At 40.7% G+C, this 25,734-nt stretch overlaps 1 protein-coding gene across 1 annotated transcript in view; it reads right to left on the reverse strand.

The window, feature by feature from the left end:
• Positions 1-3,525: 3,525 nt before the first annotated feature.
• kif5aa (kinesin family member 5A, a) overlaps positions 3,526-25,734 on the reverse strand; it is a 51,681-nt gene continuing 29,472 nt past the window's right edge. The window contains exons 15-29 of the mRNA XM_028451942.1: positions 25,514-25,660; positions 24,155-24,343; positions 18,167-18,284; positions 16,062-16,123; positions 15,653-15,762; positions 15,460-15,561; positions 15,196-15,256; positions 12,641-12,712; positions 12,351-12,455; positions 11,981-12,197; positions 11,695-11,869; positions 8,105-8,184; positions 7,896-7,935; positions 5,618-5,703; positions 3,526-5,492 (exon numbers count right to left, since the gene is read on the reverse strand). Of these exons, the coding sequence (XP_028307743.1) occupies positions 5,625-5,703; positions 7,896-7,935; positions 8,105-8,184; positions 11,695-11,869; positions 11,981-12,197; positions 12,351-12,455; positions 12,641-12,712; positions 15,196-15,256; positions 15,460-15,561; positions 15,653-15,762; positions 16,062-16,123; positions 18,167-18,284; positions 24,155-24,343; positions 25,514-25,660 (1,557 nt within the window). The 3' untranslated portion in view covers positions 3,526-5,492; positions 5,618-5,624. The remainder of the gene's footprint in view (positions 5,493-5,617; positions 5,704-7,895; positions 7,936-8,104; positions 8,185-11,694; positions 11,870-11,980; positions 12,198-12,350; positions 12,456-12,640; positions 12,713-15,195; positions 15,257-15,459; positions 15,562-15,652; positions 15,763-16,061; positions 16,124-18,166; positions 18,285-24,154; positions 24,344-25,513; positions 25,661-25,734) is intronic.

Raw genomic sequence — 25,734 nt, forward strand, 5'->3', positions numbered from 1 at the left:
AGTGATCGACTGATTCCTGTCATCTGGGATAGTTTTTAGTACAACATGCATGACAAATGTTCCCATCACTTCCATATACACATCTGTATGAAATCATCACCTCCGAAAACACACTGCTTCTACAGCATGGTACCATGATAGGATGCCACCTTCTTCAGAACTAAATATAACAGTACTACTTGTCAGTAGTACTACAGCAAAGCAATTTGGGAATAACAGCAACCCAGCCACAAAGTGGCAGAACATATAAATGGACAGAGTAATGTCAACAGATGCCTAGAAACCTAGTGTGCACATTTGGCCAGTTTCTCCAGAACACCTACAGACCTGCACATTTTATGTGCCCTTAAAATTAGCTTAAGATCAGCTTCATGAAGTGTGTTTCTATGTCTGAACAGCCACATTAAAGTAGAAGTGAAGCATTTAGATGAGTGGATCTATTTTGATTAATTGGTTATGTTTTGTTTTTAATTTCATGTTTAGTTTTTTGTTAAAAAGAGCAATCCAAGGCATTTGTACAATGGAGCATCAGTAAAAAAAAAATATCCGTTTTCCAAATGAATTTTTTTTAAATCCGTTTTCCGAAATAATTTTTTTTTTATTCGTTTTCCGAATTAATTATTTTTTTTTAAAATCCGTTTTTCGAATTAATTTTTTTTAAAATCCGTTTTTTGAATTAATTTTTTTATATCCGTTTTCCGAATTAATATTTTTTTTTAATCCGTTTTTTTTTTTCCTGTGGGGATTATCTCGTAATGCTTTTTTTTTTTTAAACACAGACTGGTTCCGGGTCAGAGTTCATCACAATGGCGTCATCCACAGCGCTGGATATTCATCCATTTATTGATTTTTACTTTTCGAGTTAGAATATAAAGATATTAAGGTCGGCACAACTTTAACATTAGTGACTGACAGGTAAACAGGATTCTTTAGTTCAAAAGGACACAGTCGTCGTAAAGCATACTCGGAGCTTGGAGTCCTGGTTGAATTCATTAGCAACCAACTACAATACTACAGGCAACTTCACAGATACTGATGGATAATAATATATATAACTATAACATAGTGTGTATGTGAGCTAATGATGGTGAACAGCTACAGGACAATAACCAGTGTTTATTACACAAAAAATTTATTCGGAATACGGGGTTAAAAATAAATAAATAATTCGAAAAACGGATTTTAAAAAAATATTATTTCAGAAAACGGATTAAAAAAAAATTTGAAAAATGGATTAAAAAAAATATTATTTTGGAAAACGGATTTGAAAAAAAAACTTAATTCGGAAAACGGATTAAAAATGTTTTTTTTCGGAAAACGGATTTAAAAAAAAATTATTTCGGAAAACGAATACTGACTACAATGCTCCATCCAAAGGTTTTAGAGAGAATATTACGAGACAGATTGTCTATATCTGTGCACCTCTAATAACCAGTTTGGCTTTAAGGCTAAACATAATACTGATTTATGTATCTATGCACTGAAGAAGATGGTGGAAAACTATAGAAGACAGAACTCTACTATATTTATTGGTTTCATTGATTCATCAAAGGCATTTGACCGTATAAATCATTCTAAATTGTTTTTAAACTTACATCAGAGATTAGTACCTGACACTTTTATAAGGATCCTGTCTTATTGGTACTGTAACCAGAGCATGCAGATTAAATAGGGAGATGTTGTCTCTGCTCCATTGGGGACAAGTAATGGCGTTAGACGGGAGGACTTTTATCACTGTGCCTTTTTAACTTCACAGAACACTCCCAACAAGTGTAATGTGAAGTGCAGCTCGTCCACCTGCCATGATCAATCTCCGCCAGCCGGGAAATAACCAGCCATACATATCACCCAGGCAGGCATCGGTGAAGAGGCGTGTGGGAGCGGCTGTGTGTGTCTCTGCTTGTGTATTGGTTGAGGTTACAAGAGGTGAGGTCAATTAGCATATGTGCGAAACATTTAAGGTCAACATTTAGATTTAAATTTACCATTTAGATTTCATTTTTAGATTTAGATTTAACATTTAGATTTAGATTTAAACATTTAGATTTAGATTTGACATTTAGATTTAGATTTATATTTAGATTTAACATTTAGATATAAGATGAAGCATTTAGATATGCTACATAACATTTAGATTTAGATTTAAACATTTAGTTTTGGATTTAAACATTTAGTTTTGGATTAAACATTTAGATTTAGATTTAAACATTTAGATTTAACATATAATATTTACATTTAGATTTAAGCATTTAGATTTAATATTTCGATATAAGATTTAGCATTTAGATATGATATACAACATTTGGATTTAGATTAAATATTTAGACTTAGATTTAACATTTAGATATAACATATAACATTTAGATTTAAAATTTAGATTTAGATTAGATATTTAGATGCTTTTTTACCTCTATATATGTGGTTAAATATTGTGTTAAATGTAGGACAATGTGCTAAATATGAGAAAAGTGAATAGTAAATAATGAAAATGTGTTAGCTACAACTTTTATACAAAATTTTTACACTTGGCACCCCATATCTATCTATCTAATGATCCTAATTATTTATCTATCATCTAATAATTTATTAATCTATCTATCTAATTATTAATATAACTATTTGATTATCAATCTAATTATTTATATCTACATCTATCTATCGTTCTATATAATAATCTTAATTATTTATCTATCATTTATTTTTTTTATCTATCATCTAATTATCTATTCATCTTCCTTCTTGGGCTTTTATTTTGACGCTTTTACTTTTACTTCGTGGTCATGTGACAGTCCTTATTCACGTCTTAAACAATCACAGTAAAACAAAGCAGAAAAAAAAAACAATATATGCATATTTATATATTACTACCTTAATTATTGTCACAAACATAGAGTACAAAAAAAAAAAAAAAAAACCACCATTACGTTTGTGTGCTAATATTTCAATCATTGAGTGTGAGGGCTGCAGTTTGCAGTTTCTATCTTTGTGTGCTTGAGTTTTCTCCAGCTCATACAAGTCTGGAAGATGTAGTATCTGTTAGTGTCCCAAGTTCTCTAATCTCACGTCATCCTTTATACCAGGACCACTGTCAGTGCACATCAGGACCAACACAAGACAATCCTAGCCCTTGTTCACTTCTGTGGAACTGCAGAGTCTCAACTAGACTGAAAATGATGAAAAACTTATTATTGCATATCATCATCATGTATGTTGCACTGCACTGCAACATCTTTGCTTTCCAGGACTGGAGGTGGAAAAACTTGATACATGGACTCAAGCCACTTCATTCTTCATATACATTCAAATGAATAATTTCCTACAGCAACTTCCTTTCTACAAGTTTATTTAACTTTTTACTACAACACAATGTTTCACATACATTACAGTATATTGATGAGTTTATAGAATATAAAAAGAACGTTGGTACAGTGGTTCTTCATATATCTATGTGGACGCTACAATTTAGGCATACAGAAATAAATAAAACTAACATTCCTCTGAACAGTCAGCGTGCATCTCTTCTTCCTTCCATATGGCACGCTTGTTTACTTACAGATTAACAATATACAGCACATGTAATCTAGATATGTTGAAATTATATTCTGTGACAGTAAATTGTCTACACACTTCACCCCTAAATAAGCTCTACTCACATGAATGAGGATGTCAGGTGTAAGACCTGACTAGGTTTGTTATGGATGCTTTAATGATACATATATACAATTGTTTTGGATTTACAATTCCATTATTTCATTTAATATTCAGGAGAACTGTCTACCTGAAGTTAAGTCTTCAAGAAAGTGGGTGGTAGTGATGTTTCCATGGTTACAAATGACTGTGAGAAAAAAACCCCTTAAATGTCAGCAACATAAATAACATGATCACATCCACTGGTGCAGAAATTAATAAGATACAAACTTTGACAGAGAGTTGGCCCAGTTTTGCAAACGTCAAAAAATGACGTTTGTGATACTTACACATCCATCATTTGACAGTGAATCCAATCAAATTGTTCTGAATAATTACTTCCATGAAAAATATTAAGAAGAATTGAACAGTACAAGATTTGTTTTTCATATTTTGTAGCACAGTTACCTCTCAATTCACTGTATACAGTATGTATTGATTCCCCTTTGTATATTGTGATCTCATCTACTCTTCAAGGAGTGCTGCAGTTTTCTATCCTGATTGGCTGATGAGGATTTTACAGAAAAATAACAGCAAGCCCAAAACCTGCCAATGTATCCTATACTGGTGGCTTTTCAGCAGCAATATCACCAAAGGAACTCAGGAACCCAAAACTCCTGATACAGTGCATCTCAGAGGAGGATATTTTAGGCTGTAGCTTACAAAGGTTCCCTGACACATATGGGGCAGTTATCACACTGTTGCATTCCCAATTTTGAGTCTACATTTGCTTGAGAGGGTTAGGGTTAGGTCACCAAGATCTTATCTCTAATCATGTACTGTTTTACAAGGATACAAGTTTAAAATAAATTGTAGAATAAAATCAAAGCTTTAAAAAGTATTTAAGTCTATCCTTCAGGTTGTCTCATTTCTGTAAACATCTAAAACCTGCTGTTAATCTGCATTTACCAGGACAATATCATCGTATATTGTATGCAGTGCAAAAATCACTCTAGAGGTAGTGATTAAATGTGTGTAAATATAAGGTTAGGTTTATTGTGAGAAAAAATCTCCAGTTACTGTTCAGTAAGAGGACTCACATCTTGATATTGCATGGTTAGAGAAGCTAAATTGATAATCGAAATTGCACAACAGTATCCTAGCTGCGACATCACAACAAAGCAAAAAAATGGCTTGACTGCAGGTAAATGCTGTATTTCTTGAAATATTTTTCCACGATTTAGGATCAATTGTACAATTGAAAAAATAAAAAATAAAAGCACTAAAATGGTTATCAATTCAATTTAACCATCTCTCTCTTGCTGCTTTAATCTGTTGGAATCTATCAGACTTAGCTCACAGCATACCAGCTCCAGACACATGCAATGATTTGAAAGCTTACCCACTTGGCAACATGCACGCAAACCATCTCTGGCAAGGTGGCGTTATGCACTCAACTACTATTTAAGACAGAGGAAAAGGGTTACGTCTGCCTATGGTGCCCTTAGAAAGATCAGTGTGAGCAGTAAGGAATGTTGTGGATTCACACTGATGGTCAAAAACCTTGACTGGAGTTTACTGCACAAGTATTTACATCGTATCTGTATGAGCCTTGTTTTAGTAGCATCGGCAGGAGAAACAATGTCTGTTTTGCTTACAAAAATGATGAAATCCAAGTGTAAAGGGGCTTGTAGACAATCTTGTAGGCAAGAGTCTTCCCGAATAGAGCAAAAAGGCATTTTTATCTAATCTGAATGGTAATGGAGCAACAGATATTAATCAATAATACAGTGAAGTGACCAGGAAACAGGTTGCATGCAACAGGAGTGAGGGGTCCTTGGGTGGGTACAGTGTTCGGTCGAGCTCTGCAAAAGAAAAGATAGACATATCACCCAGGGTTTGGTTTTGGGATCGACTGCTGTGAAATGCATGTCTTCACATCTAGTCTTCACTACACCTGATTGTGGTTCGCTGTGTATTTGTGATTTACCATTGAATTAACTTGCAGCAGTCTCATGCTGAATGGTGTACTGCCTGTTTGAATCATCCACCTTGCTGCTGCAGTGACCATCACTCCTGTCAAAGCACACACACAATCAGAACGCTGTACATAACCAACCACAGTAGATCTTTAATCCTGATTTCACAACAATAAGCTTCAAGAAAAAACATACCTGTCAAGTATCCCGTTTTAGCCGGGAAACTCCCGTATTTTACCCCTCATTCCCGCCATCTTCCTGTATTAGTATTTTCCCATAAATACAGTATTCCGCATTTTAATGTAATAATAATTAAAACATGCCTTACTAAACTGAACGGCATCACTGGCCTCACGAGAACTTCCACCTGAAATGGCCTGAGTGACAGTTCTCACGAGATTAGTGCTGACAGCGGCAACAAACCCAGAATCAACTCAGAAAAGAGATGATGAATGAAGACGTTCCGGCGAAAAAAACAAAGAACTGGTGTAAATACGTTGTGAAACGTGACACAGAGTTTATCTTCATAAAGAGCAGCAGGATGTGACACAGTTACACGTTCTGTAAGATTAATAACTGAGATTTTAACGTCTCCCACAGCGGAAGGAACGACGTAAGTCACCATGAAAAATCAGCCAATCACAAGCGCCACAAATATACACTGCTTTAAAAAGTGTTGAAGAGTAGTGTAAAGTCAGCAACAAATGTGTTTAATAAGTCATTAGTGAATACCAGAGAACCACATGAGTGAGCATGAGAAATTAAAATAAAATATATAATGAAAATAAAATGTTAATGTCTAACTTAAAGACAAGCAATGTGAAATTAACAGTAAATATACAATGTGTTGACTTGTATATAAACTGTAAGTATATTAAATAAACACATGTGCTTCATATACACATTTATGTTTTTATTTAGGCTGTTTTATAATTGAGGAAGTAGGGCTGAGTGATATATCGAGATTCAAGATGTATCGAGTTTTCTATTTTGGCGATATAGAAAACTATAATTTTTTATATATATATATATATATATATATATACAGTATATATATATATATATATATATATATAAGTTGCTGCTTTTAATTCTCAGAACAACATGTAAAGCTCAGTTAGATGGATTATTGAGTGGCACATATTGTGCAGCCGTTTGTTAATAAATGTCCCTGTGTGTCATTTTGCATCAGCAAATTTAACCCAGAATTGTTTTTCTGGTCAGACTTTATTTGATGAAATTATCTAGATTTATATCATATATCACCATTTTGAGAAAATATATTGAGATATAAGTTTTGGTCCATATTGCTCAGCCCTAGTAGGATTGTTCACAGCATTCCAATGTTATTAAAGGTCGACCTACCAGATTCTAATCACACAATTGTATTTAGTAAGTGGTTGACAAGTGGCTGTTTTAGATTTCTTGTACACTTGTCTTAAAATATAAGTGATATTGGAGCTTGGTTGGGTGGGTGGGACGGATCGTAGTTGGCGCCATAAAATTTCCCTTATTTTCAAATCCAAAACTTGTATGAGAAAAAATGTACAAAGGGTAAAACATTTTTAGGTTTAAACCTGTAAATCAAGGGTGTATTCACACCAATACTTGGTCCGTATTTATCACATTGGTTTGGCTCAGTTTGCGTTCAGAGAGCAACTTCTGATCAACTCCAAACAGCCTCTAGTGCAGTTGCATGAGCTAACCGCTAACCATTACTTGAGTTATATAGGCAGAAAACCAGAAACCTGAAGAAGAGGCTCTCAACAATAGGTAAAAGCAAGCGCTTAAAAGTGCGCAGAAACTTCTGCCTTCTCTGTTGGTTCTTTAACAACATTCAACAATGGAGATGTGCTTTGGGGGGTTTTAAAGCTCTGTTTTGCACCATCACCAGCTCTTCCACCATCCTGTGCTGATACTTCCTGTGTTTAATGCACTCTAGAGAGTGGTTGTGTTCACGGTGCTCCAAATCGCTCAAAGCTTTGATTGGAAACACTCCAAGAGCGACAAAAACAACTGATCCAGAATTTGCCTCTTTGATCAGCTCTCGACTTTGTTTGCGTATTCACACCGCTCAAACAAGGCGCTCTATCTGAGCAAACAAATCCTAGAGCGTTTTAATCACTCTAGGATTCGTCAGTGTGAATGCACCCTAACAGTTGGTGAATTAATTTATTAACCAACATCTATGAGTTGCTTATTTATAAATGTACTGGTCCAAGTTATCTTCAACTGTACCATTGGTGCTTATCCCAGTTTATTGATCATTATTTTAATAAGTTATCTTACCTGTTATCATTGATATCTCTGGTTTCACTGACATTGTTACCTGTTGAAAATAGAGGGATTGCAAGTCATTGATGCATAGTGGTTGGTCATTTTATGCATGTAGCAGATGGTTTGAATCAATTGATGAAAAACACTAAGACACTAAATTATGTTAACAGAATAACATACACTGTAGGCAGACACTTGTGCATATGTGTTCCTGTACTCACCATTGTCAATGTTGAGTGGGTAGGATTCCAGGGTGTCTCCATTATATCTTCCTGCTCTGTAGCCCAGAGCTGTAGAAACCCTGGGAGAAACAAAATAAATATCCTCACAGTGTCAGAAGCCATTTGATGCATCTCTTTTGCTCTTGGATCAAATTTGATCCAGTCATTAAAATAATGAGGGAATGATTTCCAAGTATTTTCTAGAACAAAAAAGTTATAAAAAATCTAGAGGATTTTAAGTTGAAGATAAGCACATCAATTAAAATGAATTAATAAATCCATCCAAACACCCATCAATCCATCCAATAACACCACCAGGCCGAGTCTACCTCTTTGCCAAGTTTAGTCAGTACAGATTAACACAGGCAGGGGCGGGTCCACCGGGGTGGCATATGGTGGCAAATGCCACCAGACAACAAAGCCTTGCCATTACTACTGCCACCCTATTTTGTACACACTGGCACGCAGCTATGCGGCCACGGTTCGCCGACCGGTAATGCCCCGCTGCCACTTCCTGACTGTGGAGCCAACATTCTAAAACACCAACAAAGAAGACGTGGAAGTATCGCGAGAGCAGAACGGAAGTGTGTTGTTTACATTGGCGCACAAGAATAAAGAGGTAAAAACATAGCTGCCAACTCTTATGCATTTGATGTGAGCACACTTTGTTTCACTCCAAAAGAAAAAAAGCCGTTCCAAAAGGGAGTAACGGCCCCGAACTCTCTCTCCCCTCCCTCCCTCCCTCCCTCCGTGACTGACGTTCCGCTGCCTTCAGACATCGGTGAGTGTTTGTGCACAGGTTTTGCTCGTTTGAGTGTGTTTTGTGCGCTGCAGCTTGTGTGTTGACGGATTGTGTAGTGTGTGTGAGTCAATGTGCACTGACGTGAGTGTGTCCAGCATGTGCTGAATGTGCACATGTTTGGGGAGCATATGTATATGTAGCACCATAGTCCATGTACCCTTTGTTCTTTGGTTTTTTTTGTTTTAAAACCAAATCAAAAAAACAATTAAATGGTGTGGTTATTTTTGTTTTACACAAATTCATCATATGCCCATTAAAGTACATTTTTATACTTAGTTATATAACAGTGCATCATTAACATGTCAATCTTAAAATAATATCAATAACATGCCAGTGACAATTTTCCCCATCTGGTTACAGTTTGTTACAGTGAAAACAACTGATTTAAAGCCATATTTTTGTAAAATTAAAAACATATTGCGCCTTAGTTATTTAAAAAAAACTACTAGACACTTTTTATCACTCACACAATTCCAAGTCTTACACTTTGTTAAATGTTACAGGTTCTTCAATGTGATGGATGTGACAATTATCCTGTTTATTTTCATGGACAGAAGCTGTTTTTCTGTGTGGATGTTAGTCTCCACTCCAGTAAATATCAACAGTGTCAAGTGTTAGCACTAATAAAAACTGGCTGAGATATCTTATATTCTAACTTTATTGTACTTTTTATATGCCCTTCCCACCATAAATGCATACGACCCAGCACTGCTCCCTGGTGCAGACACTTCAATTTATTAGTGGTATTTGCTTTTTGTTTAAACAATTAACAATCTTATTTTAGGCACAGAAAATAAAAACAAATATTCAACAGATGTACAGCTTCTGCTGTAACCCTTCGCAATTTCCCTCCACTAGGGCACTGTCCTGCACTTGGACCACAACGCATCTGTCTTGTTATTAAAGCTTTGAGAGCTCTCCTTTTTCCACCATTATGCAAAGCTCGTTTTTGAACGTTCAGTTCACCGTGATGATCAGTGGTTGTTATAGTTCAGTCATTTCAATGTAGGGGTGACTGTCAGTAATATTCTGCCTCCTGACAGAGTGTACTCATGGTTAGAACAGGATGTCTTATTTCAATATCTTAGTGTGACCTTCATGTGAACTTCATCCTGAAGCAATTTGACATTTGACATCTGAGTGGAATTAGCGCCCCCAGAAGGCTATAAGCCGTGTGGCATACAAACGAGCCGTCCGGCATGACCACATCCGACCACACACCTCCTTTCTCGCCGTGCAGGCGGTGTTCTGTCCTAAACTCTCCTCTGGACTCAGTGGAGGAGGTGGGTGAGAGGAGCATGTTAGCTAAACTGGGTGCTATCAGGGACAATCCCTCTCACCCTCTATACCAGATTGTAGGGGCTCTGAGACCTTCACTCGGCAGGATGGAGTGCTACCACGGGTCCTCATCTCATCATTAAAAACGACTCTATAATAGCACCTTGTGACATCCATCAAATCAGCGACCTGCATTACAGCCACACCAGACTTAACACGTGCAGCCACGGGTGTCCTGCATTTTCTCTCCCTCACACACACTTTACTCTACATTTTCTTATTCTGTGGCTGTAAATATTGACTATTGTTTATTTGAAATTATTTTCTTATACTAAAAAGGTTTACTTGAGCCATTTTCTTCTCCACTGTGTTTTGTGTCAACATTCAGTGCAGCAATGATCTGTGTGTGAGTTTGCACCTGCCTGTGGGTTGTACTAGGGCGACCGTGGCTCAAGTGGTAGTGGGTCGTCTTCTGATCGAGAGGTTGGGGGTTCGATCCCAGTACCTGACTATGTGTCGAAGTGTCCTTGGGCAAGACACTGAACCCTAAGTTGCTCCCAGTGGTCGACTAGCGCCTTACATGGCAGTGCTGTCCCACTGGTGTGTAAATGTGAGAGTGATTGGGTGAATGAGCTGATATGTAAAGCGCTTTGAGACTGCTTCAGTGTGGTGATGTAGCGCTATATAAATCAAGTCCATTTACCATTTACCATTTTACTACTTTCGGCGTATAAAACAGTCAGCGCAAACAGTTCCTGGTTTGATAATTTGCATTGCGTCCACTGCATTTACCCCTCCAATTTTTTGGTAACCGTTGTGAGATCTGCCTATTTTACATATTCATCAGCGGGAAATGCGCTAAATGGATTGTGGGCACATTGGGACACGCAGTCCTGATTTCCTGGGGTTTGTACCCCTTATTAGCACGTAGAGTGATGTTTGCACACGTTTTAATACCCCTAAACATTTAGCGAATCAGCCCCTGAGTGTGCCCAACCGAGACACAGTGCACACAGCTGATGCGCACCATGTCACCATGTTTGTCCTTGTGAGATGGCTGACTGCACTTTTTCTGTGGAACACTACTGGCTCCATTTTTGCCTCTTTCATCTGCCAGGTTCATCTTACTGAGCCACATCCCTGAATAATGAGAATGTTTGAGAAGTTTGAGGAAGCAAGAAAGTCCCGGGATGCAGCATATGCTGATATGCTGCACTTATAGCACTGCATTTAAATGAGGGAGAGAGTGAGAGAGGATGAAGGTGAAATTACGCAGATTTAATACACAGGTCTCTCAGGCGGTAACTGCGCTCTTCTAACTAACATGTGGCAAATATGGTGTTCGTGGATTAGGTGCTATTTGCTACTGGTGGTGGCAGCGAAGTTTACGTCCATATCACACATGCTCTGTAGATCGCACAATGTTATTTTTTCTCTCATTTGCCCCAGTTTAATAGTGCAAACTCAGCGCAATCTTTTTGAGGATCTGGAACAAAATGTTTGAACTCACGTGTTACTCTGAACAGAGTTGGGGGTGGTGTTGGTGCTAGAGGACCTTTGCGGTGTCATATTGCCATGGAAGAGAGCGTTGCTGTAAGTGTTGCCATGCTCAGTTGCACGGATGTAGGTGTAGAATGGGTTGGTTGGAGAGCAAATAGGCAGCTGCCTCGGTCTGATTGGTTTCGCTGTCAGGAACATACAGTCTTGCTTTAGATTAAACAAGAATTTTTAAATGACAGCAACTTAATAATTTGGGTTTTTGACCGCAGTATGCCAAACAATCAATGAAACAATACCAATCTGTGCTGCATGAGGGCGTCTCAGTGCATTCTTTGCCCTCATGGCATCTTTAATGCGGTCAACCTCCTGCTGGTAGCGGCGGCGGTCCATCATTGCACCCTCCTTGGCATCCCTCAGTGCAGTCTCCAAGGCCTTAACTCTCTCAGCAGTAGACCGAAGACGTTTCTCCAACTTTGGAAGCTCACAGCGCAGATCTGCATTGTCACGAACCAGCTAAGGTGACAGAGAAAATGAGAAAGTACAAGGTTGCACACTGAAATACATCCAAACAAACAACGTTAATATAGTACTTCAGCCTTTCAATCAACCCGCAGACCTAGTCAACACCGTATGGTAGGGAAGCTCATGTTATCATTAGCTCCTCACCTGTTTGTGAACCTTTGTAAGTTGGTCCAAGTTATTCTCAAGAAAGGAAATCTTCTGCTTCTGGGTGCAAGACCCCCCACTATCATCAGGTTCCATTTCGGAACTCTGCAGAGAAATGACAGATTACAAGATTATGAAGATAGCTGGTGGCCCCCATTCTTGTTAAGTAGAAATCATAGAATAAATGCATGCTTCTTGTGCTGTAAAACATGTTCTTCATCATCAGTTTTAAATATCAGGCTTTGGGAAGTTGGTTTCAATGCAAAGATACTCATGTAACAGGGTCTTACTTTTTTAACCCGCGACGTAAGGTCTTGAACGAACAGCTTGCGCAGGTTGTGGAGGGTCTGGAGTTCGCGGGCCTGAAAGAGAGAGGAAGCAGATTTGTCTGTTAAAGGAATGAGGAAGACAATAATGTTGGTTTAATTGAATCTGATGAAAATATATCATTACTGAAAAGGAGTATGTTTATAATGACGAGAATAAAAATCAAAATGTGACGTGCCATGGGAAATGGTGAACTTGTTTTATTGCCGAGCGCGTCCTTGTTTCGGGGTGTGGAATTCCAACAGCTGATCAACCTATTGATTGTCTTCGCCTATCCACACACTGTTATTGTTTATGGCCAATAAACAGCATGTTGTAGTAAAACACATGGCTGCTTATAGTATAGGCTCACTTGTGATTTTGTGTGAGTTTTTTTTTTTTGGTGAAAGCAAAAACTCAATTGATTTGGAAAAAAGATAAGTACGTTTAAAAAAAAAAAACTGGGTGCCATTTTTTCTTCACATTTTGCTGCCGTGTACCAGGACAGATACTGTACATATGTAGAATGATTGACACTGAACATATCTCCTCCTTTGAATCTCAAATGTTAAAGGTGGTTTACTCAGACACTTTTTATGGTATCTTAATTTACTATGCTCCTGGCCCTGCTGGTGTTTTTCTAAATAAGCTTAATAACTTTTTATACTCTCCTATAAAACTGGAAAGAGTTTTAATCATTGGTGATTTTAACCTGCATGTAGAGGATGATAGGTCTAGCCCAGCAGTGGATCATTTATCTATGTTTGAAAGGTAGGCCGCACCCACAGTAAAGGTCACACCCTGGACCTGGAGTTCTCTCTTGATCTAAACGTTGCCAACGTACAGTATGTGTCAAGGACGTCCACCTGAGTGATCATAGTTACATTTGCTTTGATCTAAATGTCCCCTCCATGCCTAGGTCTGCCCCCAAAAGGGCAATGAGGAGGATCAACACAAAGTCCACGACTGGCAAATTTCGTGCCTTGTTTGATCATCATGCTTTACTGGAATGCACCAATGTGGATACATTCTTGCACTGTTTTAGCACTCAATGTATCACAATCTTGGACCGAGTTGCTCCTTTTAAATCCATTAATGGACATAACGGGACCTAGTGGCCCCCATGGATCACGGGATGATGAGTCACGCACCCTGCACAGCCCCACAGTGTCTAAGCTTGGGAGAGAGGAGGAAGGTGTGAAAATCGCCTCCTTCGGAGAGGCGACAAAGGCGGCAGGCCTTTGGTAGCCCCAGCTGAGGCCACGGGCAGCAGCAGAGTCCATAAGGGCCGTGTCCTCTTCGCTCAATGAGACAGAAGCATCGTGAGGAGGAAGAAGGGGGGCCTGGGTGGACATCAGACGTGCCGGCCTACGACGGAGGCTGAGTGCGTTGAACGCCGTGCAGCAAGCCCCAGTGCATCCTGTCCCCTCGGTTCCCATCGCCACTTGAGGCAAGCAAGAAGAGCAGGTGGATTCGCTTTTATGCTACCACGTGGTGGCTAACACAGGTGCTAACAGGATGCAGGACAACGTGTGTCGGACATCCAAGACGTCGGGGACAGCGTTGACTCTTTTTGAATGGCAGCTGGGTAGCTGGATTTTGGCAGCTCGGGTACCATGGTACGGAGCTGGAACCGGGCCTTACACGGTGGTGAAGGCTTGGGAGAGAGACCCACGTGCGCCTGACCTGGAGGGCGTCGAGAGCCGTGATCTGGGACAGCATCAGATGTGCTGGGGTCCGTGAGCTCTGGCCGTGTGGCACAGAGCTAGCAGCAGAACTGTCACCGGGGTCGTACCGGAGTGAAAGGCCTCTGGAGGCTAACATGCACACCGGGGCAGAGTCAAGTGGTGATGTCCGGGAGCTCTGGACCTGTTGGTGCAGAGTTCAGAGCGCCTAACAGACACCGTGAGTGAGAGAGCCGCTCGAGGACCAACGTGCGCCGAAGCGACAACGCTGAAGGAGAGCCGACAGCCAGAGCTGGGGCTCTGAATTTCACTTATCTGTGAAGGAGCAGCACTTACCGAGCAGAGCAAGCTAAGTGCTGGTTGCTTCTCGACCTGTTGTGGTCCACGCAATGCGTTTATACTTCCCAGCACCCGGCGACTGGAAAACCCGAAGGAATCCGCCCGTGGACAGTTTAGCTGACAAGAACGCGAAATCCGACCCCAGAAGACAATTTCTACAGACTAAACTTCAAGAGGAAACTAAATATGCCATAAATGTTCATGATTGTTGGTTTGTGTTGTTAGAAGTTAAAAACAAGTAACCACATCTTTTATATCCTACAAACATTCCTGTTTATATATTAATTTAGATTACACCATCCAAATGTTAAACATGTTTATTTTACGTGGAAAGTTTCAAAATGTAATTATGTATATTTTTAAATGACTGAGTGTTCTGTCTTTCTTCCTGCATGTGAATTTGAACTATTCAAAAAGATCTTCCCATACACACACACACACACACGATGTTGATGATTTTGATGAAGGTATCTTAAGTATGTTGGTGAATATGACCAGGACTATAATAAACTCACGACAGTCTCCTCCAGACCCTTTAAGTCCTGTTTGGTCTGCTCATGGCGTTCGTGAAGGAATCTAACGGGAAAAACAATTATAATCAGTGTAGATCAGATAATTCTGGGTACAACTTCAAAGCAGCCTGTTGTTATGAGCACCCACCTACATGGAACTACAGGTTCTTGCAACATCAAAAATATATATACATTCTTTTCTCAACTGTTTATCTGCTTCACATTAAAGATTCAAACCAGTGAAGGCTTGACACTCCTCCCACTTACGAGAGCTCCTCCAGCCGCTCACTCTTGGTGCTATCCTGACTCTTCAGGTGCTCGAAGTCAGCTCGGACCTGGGCGAGCTCCAGCTCCATCTTAGAGTTATGACTAAAGAGGCAATACAAACATATTCAGAGACCAACTCTCACCCTGAATAAATTATAATTAAAAAAAAAATCAAATTTGAGTGATCACAAACTCTGTGAGTTCATCGATAAGTCTTTGCTTCTCATTGATCTCATCCCGCAGACGGGACAGCTGCTTGTGGTGGAGGCCACGGTGAGACTCTCCCTGATGACGAATGGAATTCTGCGAATAAGAGAAAGACATGATGATAAATAAAATGTTCACAGTTAAAAGGCAATGTCACAGGAGACTTAAAACCAAGATAAATAATAAAGATAATAATCAAATCTTTAATCAAGTCTTTAATAGGCCAAACAACCATTACCATCCATCACTATTCATTACGAGACTTCACGTACAAAGCCAAATTGCTGCCTTTAACTGCTCAGAAACGGCCTGATTTGTTTAAAAAAAAAAAAAAAAAAAAAGGTTTCTAATTTTCTTTAATGTATCATTTTAGAAATTTCTTCATCAGTCAGTACCTTTGTAGTTCCATCCTCCATCTCGCCCTTCTCTCCCTCCTTCTCCTCATTCATGGAGTTGTCTGGAGAGAACAGATGAGAGAAAACTTCCAGGGAACACTACACTCAGTGGTTTGTAACATTTTTTGTCCCGTGTAATTCCTTTGCATTTTTGTCAAATCATGTGTACCCCCTCTTCATATCATAAGTATGTCCTCCATAATTTCATTTGCTTTTTCATTTGTGCATTAGAGAGCTCTCCTAAACACTTTCCTGTGTCTTAACATTGGGTCCCTAAGGCTTAATCCACAAACTTTCACATGATTTACTTTGATAGTAAGTAAATCCTGTCTCGTTTGTGCAATCTAGCGAACTAATTATTGTTGCCTAACGTCAGAAGTGTGATTAAGGGTGTACTCACCCTGCCGACTCAGACAGTTCCAAGCTCACAGCAGGAGTCCCCCCATCCCCTATCCCTCCGCTGGCACAGTGCAGCGACGCACTCAGTGCACTCGTTCCACCCAGACAAAAACATCATCACGTTCGTTTACAACATTTGCAGGGCATTACGCCATCATTAAGAGACTCTAGCGGTGTCCATAGCGGTTAATATCTTTAGGGTGACCATACGACCGGATTTACACAGACATGTCCTCTTTTCACGTCTTGTCCGGACGCATTTTATGACCAGACCGGGTTTCCCAGGGACCCTGAATGCATCTTGGGGTTTAAAATACCGTAACCCCGCTCATATTTGCTCTGTCTGAGAAAGATTCTGAAAGCTAAGGAGTTGCTCTTTACAGCTAGTGTCATGTAATTATGGTAATTTTACTCACACATGACAGAATTATTGAAGATGCCGCTTTGTTTTAACAAAAATGTCACACACGAGGAAAAGAGAAGGAGCAGCAAAGTCCAAGAGAGAGAGAGAGATTAAAAAAGACCAAATACCGGTGGATCCAAGGGTGTAGGTATGATTTTGACATAGGTGAGGACATAGCCCCCCGCCACCCCCACCCGGTGCCGCCAGGGGAGAAAAATTGTATGCGTTATTAAGCGGTATTTTGACACTGTGTTATAACGATATCAAAATTTTACTTCATAGTGCAAACCACTGCATTAATCTTTGCAATAAACATAGTACATGAAGGACATTGCTAACTGACTATTATCCTTGTTGACTATACTGATGTTTCCTTATCGACTAGTCTATTACATGTACCCCAGAACAGTTCAACTTAAGCACAAAAATAATTTACAAGGTCAAAACACTGTCTTTAATAATATTGTGTGTATGTGGTTAATATTTATCTGAAAAGCATTAAATACTAGTTAGTATATCCTCAGGATTAATCAGTGTGGGATAACCTCCTGTTACTGTATGCAAAATAAAACTTTGACTACTTCGTGATACAAACGGAGCAGCCATGAAATCATTAGCAGGTAGTAAAACATCACGTTAAAAACACCTGCAATAAAATAAACTAGTACACACGAACAGCGCGCACGCACACAAACACGCGCAAGTGACCCGTCTCACCTGTACTTGGGAGGCGGTGCTGAAGTGAAAAATGATTTAACCTGCCTTTTTTCCCCCTTTAACCTTAATATTGGAAGGGACATTTTTATGGGGCCATTATTGTAACAAAACTATTTGTGTATGCGTAATAGAATCTGTGTCTGAACATTGATCAATGTGTATGTAAAATTAGGATTTGCAAACAAAGTTGTCTGTGAGTAATCCAATCTGTGTGTCTGTACCTTGATCTGTGTACGTGTGTTTCAATCTGTGTGTTTGTACCTTGATCTGTGTATGTGTGTTTCAATCTGTGTGTTTGTACCTTGATCTGTGTGTACTGTCTGTGTACTGTCAACAACAAACCCAGAGTCGCTTAATGGGGTCGTAATGCGACGCGTAAAATGTAAATGCACGTGATGACATCTCTGTCTGTGGAAACCAGGTAGAACAAGTGAGCTGCTGAGCACATCCTAGCACCATGCCAGCGGAGGGACAGGAGAGGGGGGATTCCTGTTCCTGCTGTGAGCTTGGAACGGTCCGAGCCTGTAGTGTGAATACACCCTAAGTATGCGTGCATGTGTGCGTGCGTGTAAATGGTTCATGTTACCCTGGTCCTGCAGCTTGGCCAGCTCCTCGCTCAATGAGTCATGGCTCTCCTCAAGCAGTCGTTTCTTCAACTCTATGCTCTGCATGTACTCTGTCAGGGAGCGGATCTTAGCCTCATGCTGCATGAACACAAGGGAAAACACTTGAATCATTATTTATTTAGAGTGAGATGTGAGGGTGAGTTGAGAAAGATTAGATGAGTAGCAAAATCAGACGAAATTGGATGATTATCTACGAATCATTGCTCAAAGGGGCAGTATTATGAACAAATGACTTTATAATGGTTTTGCTACAGTGATATACAGTACATTCCTTTAGCCTCAGTGAGAGGGCATAAGTTGAAAAAGTTTCCTTCTTCCCTCGTGTAACCCAGGTAGAAAAACACACTATTTAGTTTATGTTAATATAAGAGAGTATTTATTTTATTAGTTTCAGTTGTATATGTCAGCAAACATTAAATGTCCTATTGCACTTGAATGCATCACTCAGTTCACATGACCCCACGTGGAGGGTACCAAGCCTTCAACAGCCAATCAGGGGCTACGCAGATAACGTTCAGCCTATCAGCTCGAAGGTGAGACGCATGTGTGTTGTCCTCAGCCCTTTCTGGCCTCAACAGCAGCTAGAAAATACCCAAGTTAAACGGTGAAAAGAGAAGGATAGTGTCAGCACACTGACCTACTGGAAGTCTGGAGCCAAGACCAGACAAAGGAGAGACGGGAAACGTCGGTAAGACGAGTCAATACCAGATGAAAAAAGAGTTAGCTGATAGTTAGCATCATCGTCAATGCCCATGCTAGCTCTGTGTCTCGCAGGCTAAAGCCACGTGCCTTCCCTGCAGCAGCAGTTGTGAGAAAGACAGATCAATGGTCAGGTTTTTTGAGTGGACGAGAAAGTCCAAGGACAAGTAAGACATCCCGGTTGAGACTGATGGCGAGCTAGGAACCTTGAAGAGAAGACACCGACAAGGAGATCTACACGTACAGACTCACACGCACATACATTCACATCACACTTCCATGAAGCTTTAAGAACAGGTGCACCTGCAACGATTTAAATTTTAAGGGCCCAACGGACAATCCTATTTTGTTTGTTTTTTGTGTGCACACTTTTTCTTTTATTTTGATATTATGGGTAAATTGTGTATTTTTATATAAATATCAATTTTCCCAATTCATTGTAACAATACAAGAGTTGCTACTCAAAAGTTACTCCTTGTCTGACCCATTATTGCTGCTCATCCACATAGCTCCTCACAAATCTGGGTTTTCTGATAGTAGTCCAACTTGTTATTATACTGTAATCCCTTTTATCATCGGTAAATTGGTTACAGAAGTGGCGAGCTAGCCAGGAGCTATTTCGGTTGAGCACCAATATTGAAGTATGAATTTCATACAAAAATCTGGTGTCAAAATTCCAACCGCAGTTATTGTCAGTGGAATAACTCAAGTATCTGAAAAAGATGAACAGGTGATTGACTTTCTAAAAGAGTATGGTAAAATTGAGAGGATCCTTCTTGTCAATGATTCACAGTCCGATTTTCATAAAAACCTGATCATTGAATATTCCAGTGGTTCATCCTTAGAAAGTTTGGAACCTCTCTTACCGTACACGAGCAAAGCACAAGATGACCCCACCATTGTCTATGAAGTTAAGACATTGAGTAGCGCTTTTGCTATCAAGGTAAGAGGTAGTGTTACTAAGTCATACTTAGCTGAGCTTAAGGAACTAGCCGTTGAGTGGCAAAGACTATAGTGAGGTGTTGAAAGAGATGATGTTTCAGATTGGGGAAGATGTTTAAGCCATCCAACTCACAACTGAAGAACTCTCCCCCGCACATGTCGAAACCACTGTCGTATCTCCTCCCACAGCTAAAGAGAAACAGGCTGAACCCTCATTCTCAGATGTCACACCCAACAACTATGGTGCCACTGACCATGTCCCCCTAACAAATGGAAAGAGAGTACCGTCCCTGTCAGTAAGTGATATGAATCCACCTGACATCCAGAAGGTCATGGTTGAGCACATAGTAAGGAGGCAAGATGTCATCCCATACATGCAATCCCAGGTGAGACTACGTTCCTTCTCCGGAAAGACTCCCAGACCTAACAATGAAACAGATTATGACACATGGCGCACACATTGAACTGGTCCAAAATGATCCCAGCATGTCCCCCCTGCAAATATCCAGAAGGATCCTTGAGAGCTTGCTCCCACCAGCAACTGATGTAGTCAAGGGTTTATGACCGGAGTCACTACCTACAGCCTACCTACAGCTCTTAGACTCTGCCTTTGGTACCGTGGAAGATGGGGGGGAACTCTTTGCTCAATTCCTGAACACCCTCCAGGATCCAGGCTCCAACTAGCCTTAAACCTGGCTACAAAAAGAGGAGGAGTTTCATGTGAAGAAGTAGACAAACATCTCCTTAAGCAGTTCTGCAGGGGATGTTGGGATAACACCCTGCTCAGTGCCCTGAAACTTGAACAAAAGAAGAGCAGCCCACCCCAGTTCCCAGACCTCTTGTTAATGATTAGCTCTGAGGAAGATCGACAGCAAGCAAAAACCAGCTGCATGAAGAAACATTGGCATCACAAAACAAAGAGTTCAGTTGCAGTTCCATGGTGCAGATGTTTGTGAAACAGAGGGGAAACATGAGAGTAGTACTAGTGACATCGAGGACCTGAGAAAGCAGGTGGCAAGTCTGCAAAGCCAACAAACTACATTCATGTCACAGAAAAAGACAAGAGGGGCTAGTAGCAGTAACTCTACAGCAAATCAGCAGGGCAGAAAATCAAAACCAGCTGACACAAGGTAGGGTGACCGTGGCTCAGGTGGTAGTGGGTCGTCTTCTGATCGAGAGGTTGGGGGTTCGATCCCAGTACCTGACTATGTGTCGAAGTGTCCTTGGGCAAGACACTAAGTTGCTCCCAGTGGTCGACTAGCGCCTTGCATGGCAGTCCTGTCCCACTGGTGTGTGAATGTAAGAGTGATTGGGTGAATGAGCTGATATGTAAAGCGCTTTGAGACTGCTTCAGTGTGGTTATAAAGCGCTATACAAAATCAAGTCCATTTACCAAAGATGCATTGGTCTTTCTTGACGATGTCATAGTATTCTCCAGAACCCTTGAGGAGCACGAAGAAAGACTCATGACAGTGCTCACTCATCTTAAAGAGTTTGGATTAAAGTTATCCCCAGAAAAATGCGTCTACTTCCAGACATCAGTTTGTTATCTGGGTCATGTAGTCTCCAGAAATAGCGTTGAAACCGATCCCGAGAAGATTTCAGCTCTTAAAACATGGCCTGTCCCCCAACATCGTAAAACCTCTCCGCAACTTAACTTCAATACCATGACCCAAAAGAGCCCCTCGGAGGTCGCTGGACACCAGCTTGCCAGCATGCTTTCAAGACAGTCATCCAAAGCCTCACTACAGCCCCTGTACTAGTCTTTGCTGACCCCGAGAAACCCTATATACTGCCCACCGACGCCAGTACCACTGGACTCGGTGCTGTGTTGTATCAGGAGCAAGAGGGCCAACTTAGAGTCATAGGTTATGCAAGTAGAGGGCTGTCACGAAGCGAGAGCCGCTACCCAGCACACAAGTTGGGGTTTTTGGCGCTCAAGTGGTCAGTTACAGAAAAGTTCAGCGATTAACTTTACAGCAACCACTTCACCGTTGTAACAGATAGCAATCCGCTGACATACATTCTGACCTTGATGCGACCAGCTATAGGTGACTAGCAGCACTGTCCACATTCTCATTCAAACTCCTCTATTGTCCAGGAAGGCAGAACGGATATGCGGATAGATTATCCCACAGACCACATGGAATGCAAGCAGACAATCAGAAATCACAAAAAGAGACAGAACGCATACAACAGGTTCACTCAATATCACCTTCCCGATCCAAAGAACATCAACGCAGTAGATCAGTTTGTTGTGAAAGCAAGCTTACCTACGGTGTTAGTCCGGATGGTGAGAGAGAGGGAGATCCAGACCGTGTTGCTTTAGTTGAGGTTCTTGCCATGTCTACTAGTGCTGTGCCCAATAGCTATGAGCAAGAAGAACAGTTTGGAGGTCTGCCAACCATCCCTCATCTAACTGAAGAGGAGCTAGCAGATAAGCAAAGAGCCAATCAATGTATAAAGCATGTTATCTCCCAGATTGAACATGGAGACACACCACCCCCCACTTTACGCACCCAACTTCCGGACCTTCCACTCCTCCTCCGAGAACTAAACCGTCTCGAGTTCCATAACAATATCCTGTACAGGCGACGCCAAGTGGGTTCCCATGTGGCAGGTGCGTGCTGAGGAACGCTCAATCCGAAAGAGCAGCTCCCTTAGTCAACATTAGAACTACTCGACCCCTTGAACTTCTCTGTATGGACTTCCTGTCACTTAAAGCTGACCAATGAGGGACCAAAGATATCCTGGCAATCACAGATTGCTTCACTTTGCAGTTGCCATCCCAACACCCAATCAAAGGCCCGCACACTAGAAAAGTGTCTGTGGGAGAACTTTGTGGAATGAAATAACATAATAATTTATCGCTGCAGTGCAGGCAATTTTAGGCAATTCGGAGAATACGGTAAATGGACTTGATTTATACAGTCAACCATTTAAAGCTACTTAGGCGATCGGAAATAAAGAGTGGTAAACTAGATGCATCCCTAAATCCTTTGATGATACAGTTTCCTCACCTGCTGCGAGGAATTCACTAAGATTGCAGCAATGATTACTGCATGTGCAGAAGTGGTGGAGACCGCCCTATTTAAATGAGCATTTTGCTCGTTGAATGTGAAGACGTGAGTGCACAGAAACACACAATGACATTTGAGGAAGTTAAATTGAAGGCAGATGGACTTCTCTGCCTGCTTCACAAACATTCAATAATGTAGAAAACTAAATAAACAAATAATTCTTCTTTTTAAAACAAATTTAAAACCTAATGATATTTTTTCCCCCCGAATTTAATGTGGCTGCTCCGTCAGGTCCTGTAACTATGCTGTGATCAGCAACAGGCAGATTTGGGCAGAAACCGTCCTATTGATGTGCCATTGATCTGAGGTAAAGCAGCAACTTAGTCTGTCAATCAGTCTGCTCCATTTGAAGATGATCTACTGACCATCATATAGCAGGTCTGAGCTCCTGAGTAGCGCTGTGTCACCAGACTCTCATATGTGAGCATTGTGCACATATGAGATCAGATGCATAAAGTACGCATCTGATCAGCTGATTTTGGCCTGATGCTCCAGCTTCCATCAACGCAACACAAGAGTTTGACGGTCAAAACATCACTGGAGCGGTGCGTCCATAACGCGCACAGCATCCACTCCTCACCACAGCCACACCAGACTCCACACACCGGGTGTGCAGCTTTTTATTTCCCTCAAACACTTTACTCTGATTTTTCTTATTCCGCGGCTGTTAAATATTGACTATTGTTTTATTTAAATTATTTTCTTATACTATAAAGGTTAACTGGAGCATTTTTTCCATCTCCACTGTGATTTGTGTCAACGTTTACCTCAGCGGATTATTTTTCGGTGCTAAAACAATCACCACAAACAGTTTCAGATTTGATTAATTGCAATGCGCCCACTGCGTTCATTTATTTGCATTTCCTGCTCCCATTTTTTTTGCGCCCCTTATGAGATCAGACTACTTTACATATTCATCAGAGGGAAACGCGCTAAATGGATTGAGGGCGCATTGTGATGCGCAGAAGATGTGCAGTCCTGATTCCCTTATTAGAGCGTGGAGTAATGTTTGCACACCTTTTAATACCCTAAAACTTTAGTGAATCCGCCCCTTAGAATTAAGTATCCAGGGCACATACACATACAGTATAGCCTTGGTTTCAAATGTAACAATAGATTCCCGACAGCGTATGGTGCCTGGCCCCATTTTTTAAATTTTTTTAAACGTAATACCGCAAAGTAGTCTACATCATTGACACCCCCTGTGGTGCCTGTCATTTGCATTACCTGGGAGATGAGCAGCTGGCAGGAGGAGAGCTCCCTCCCGGTCTCTTCCATCTTGCGGTGACACTCCAGCTGCATGTTCTCCAGCTGCCTGCAACGCTTCACCATGCTCTTCACCTCTGACTTGATCTTGCTGATGTAGAGGCGTGCCACTGTGAACTCCTCCTCGATTGCACCACTGATCTCCACCGGCTGAGAATTGCATTATTCAGAAGTTTCAAAACCAACAGGATACTCCCATGGGTACGTAAATTGTCATAGAGAGTACATGAATAGAAATTTAAAACAGTGTGACAACATTGTAAACTACAATACAAATAGAGTAGCAGTGAGGAGCTTCCATTCACAAATTACATATTGGCCCTGTTTACACGACAACGTTTTGCTGCTGTTTCAGTTTTTGTTTCCCAAAAGTTCAGCATTCACATGGCAACGTTTTCAAAATGATCTCTGTTTACATGAGACTGCTACACGCATAAAAAATTATGTACTATACATGCCAGGCCAATAGATTGCGATATGAACCAAATGAAGCGCATGCGCTGTGATACTTTCGCCGAAAACAAGTAAGAGTGTTCGTGATACTCTTTGAAATTTAAACTGTGCTCAGATTTGAACAGAATGAGGCAGCAATAGGTTCAGGCTTAAAGAGAGATCGGCCTTTTTGCTGTTCGGGATGTATTCTGTTGGCTATGGGCAGGGTCAGGTCAAACTTTGTAGATCTGATTAAAACTAGCATCTGAGACACTGCAGCCTCAGTGAACATGCCCGTGACACAGAAATTGTTTACACGGACACGGAGCGGTAAGCGTTTTCAAAAACTTCCACACTGGAGCCTGTTTTTAAGCACCAAAACACTGTTACCGTGTAAATGCGCCACCAAAACGCAAACTTTTGTGTTTTCATGAGAAAACATTCTCGTGTAAACGGGCCCTAAGACTACCCTTTAATGGTGAGCAAATTCATTACATGGCATGTCGCCCTGCTCTCACACACTTAAATGTATCTCCTTTATTGATTATCCTACTTTCCTGTCTCTAATTTTCATTCAAGCGCAGCTAACCGATGAAAATGAACTAGATAAATGTCCTTCCACATCAGCTGAAAATGCCAGTAAGCTAATTATGTGCTCACAGATTATTGTTTTTATTTAATATATATTATTCCTCAACAGGCTATGTACAATTCTGAGACAAATTTCACTATAAGGCTACATATGACATCACATTATGATGTTTTTAAGTGTGCAGGAGTAGGGAATACATGGCTTCAAATTAAATGTCTAAAGGGGTACGGGACTGTGAAAAGTTTAGGAACCACTGTTCTGTGTGAAACTCTTTCCAACAGTGTAATTCTTCTCACCAGCTTAATCTCGCCATTGCCCACGATGGTGCTGAACTCGCTAAGGTCCCTCATGAGTCCATTGAGGACATCGGCGATACGTTTCCTCTGCTGACTGCTCACCTCCTGCATCCGAGACAGCTCTGCCTCCAGCTCCATCAGACTAGCCTGTAGGGAAAAGGAAAAAAGTGGATTCAGCTTTGTGTATGAATGAAACACAAGGTGTCCGTAAGCTCATCGAT

This window comes from Gouania willdenowi, chromosome 7 (assembly GCF_900634775.1).
Source record: "Gouania willdenowi chromosome 7, fGouWil2.1, whole genome shotgun sequence".
NCBI classification, from domain to species: Eukaryota; Metazoa; Chordata; class Actinopteri; order Blenniiformes; family Gobiesocidae; genus Gouania; species Gouania willdenowi.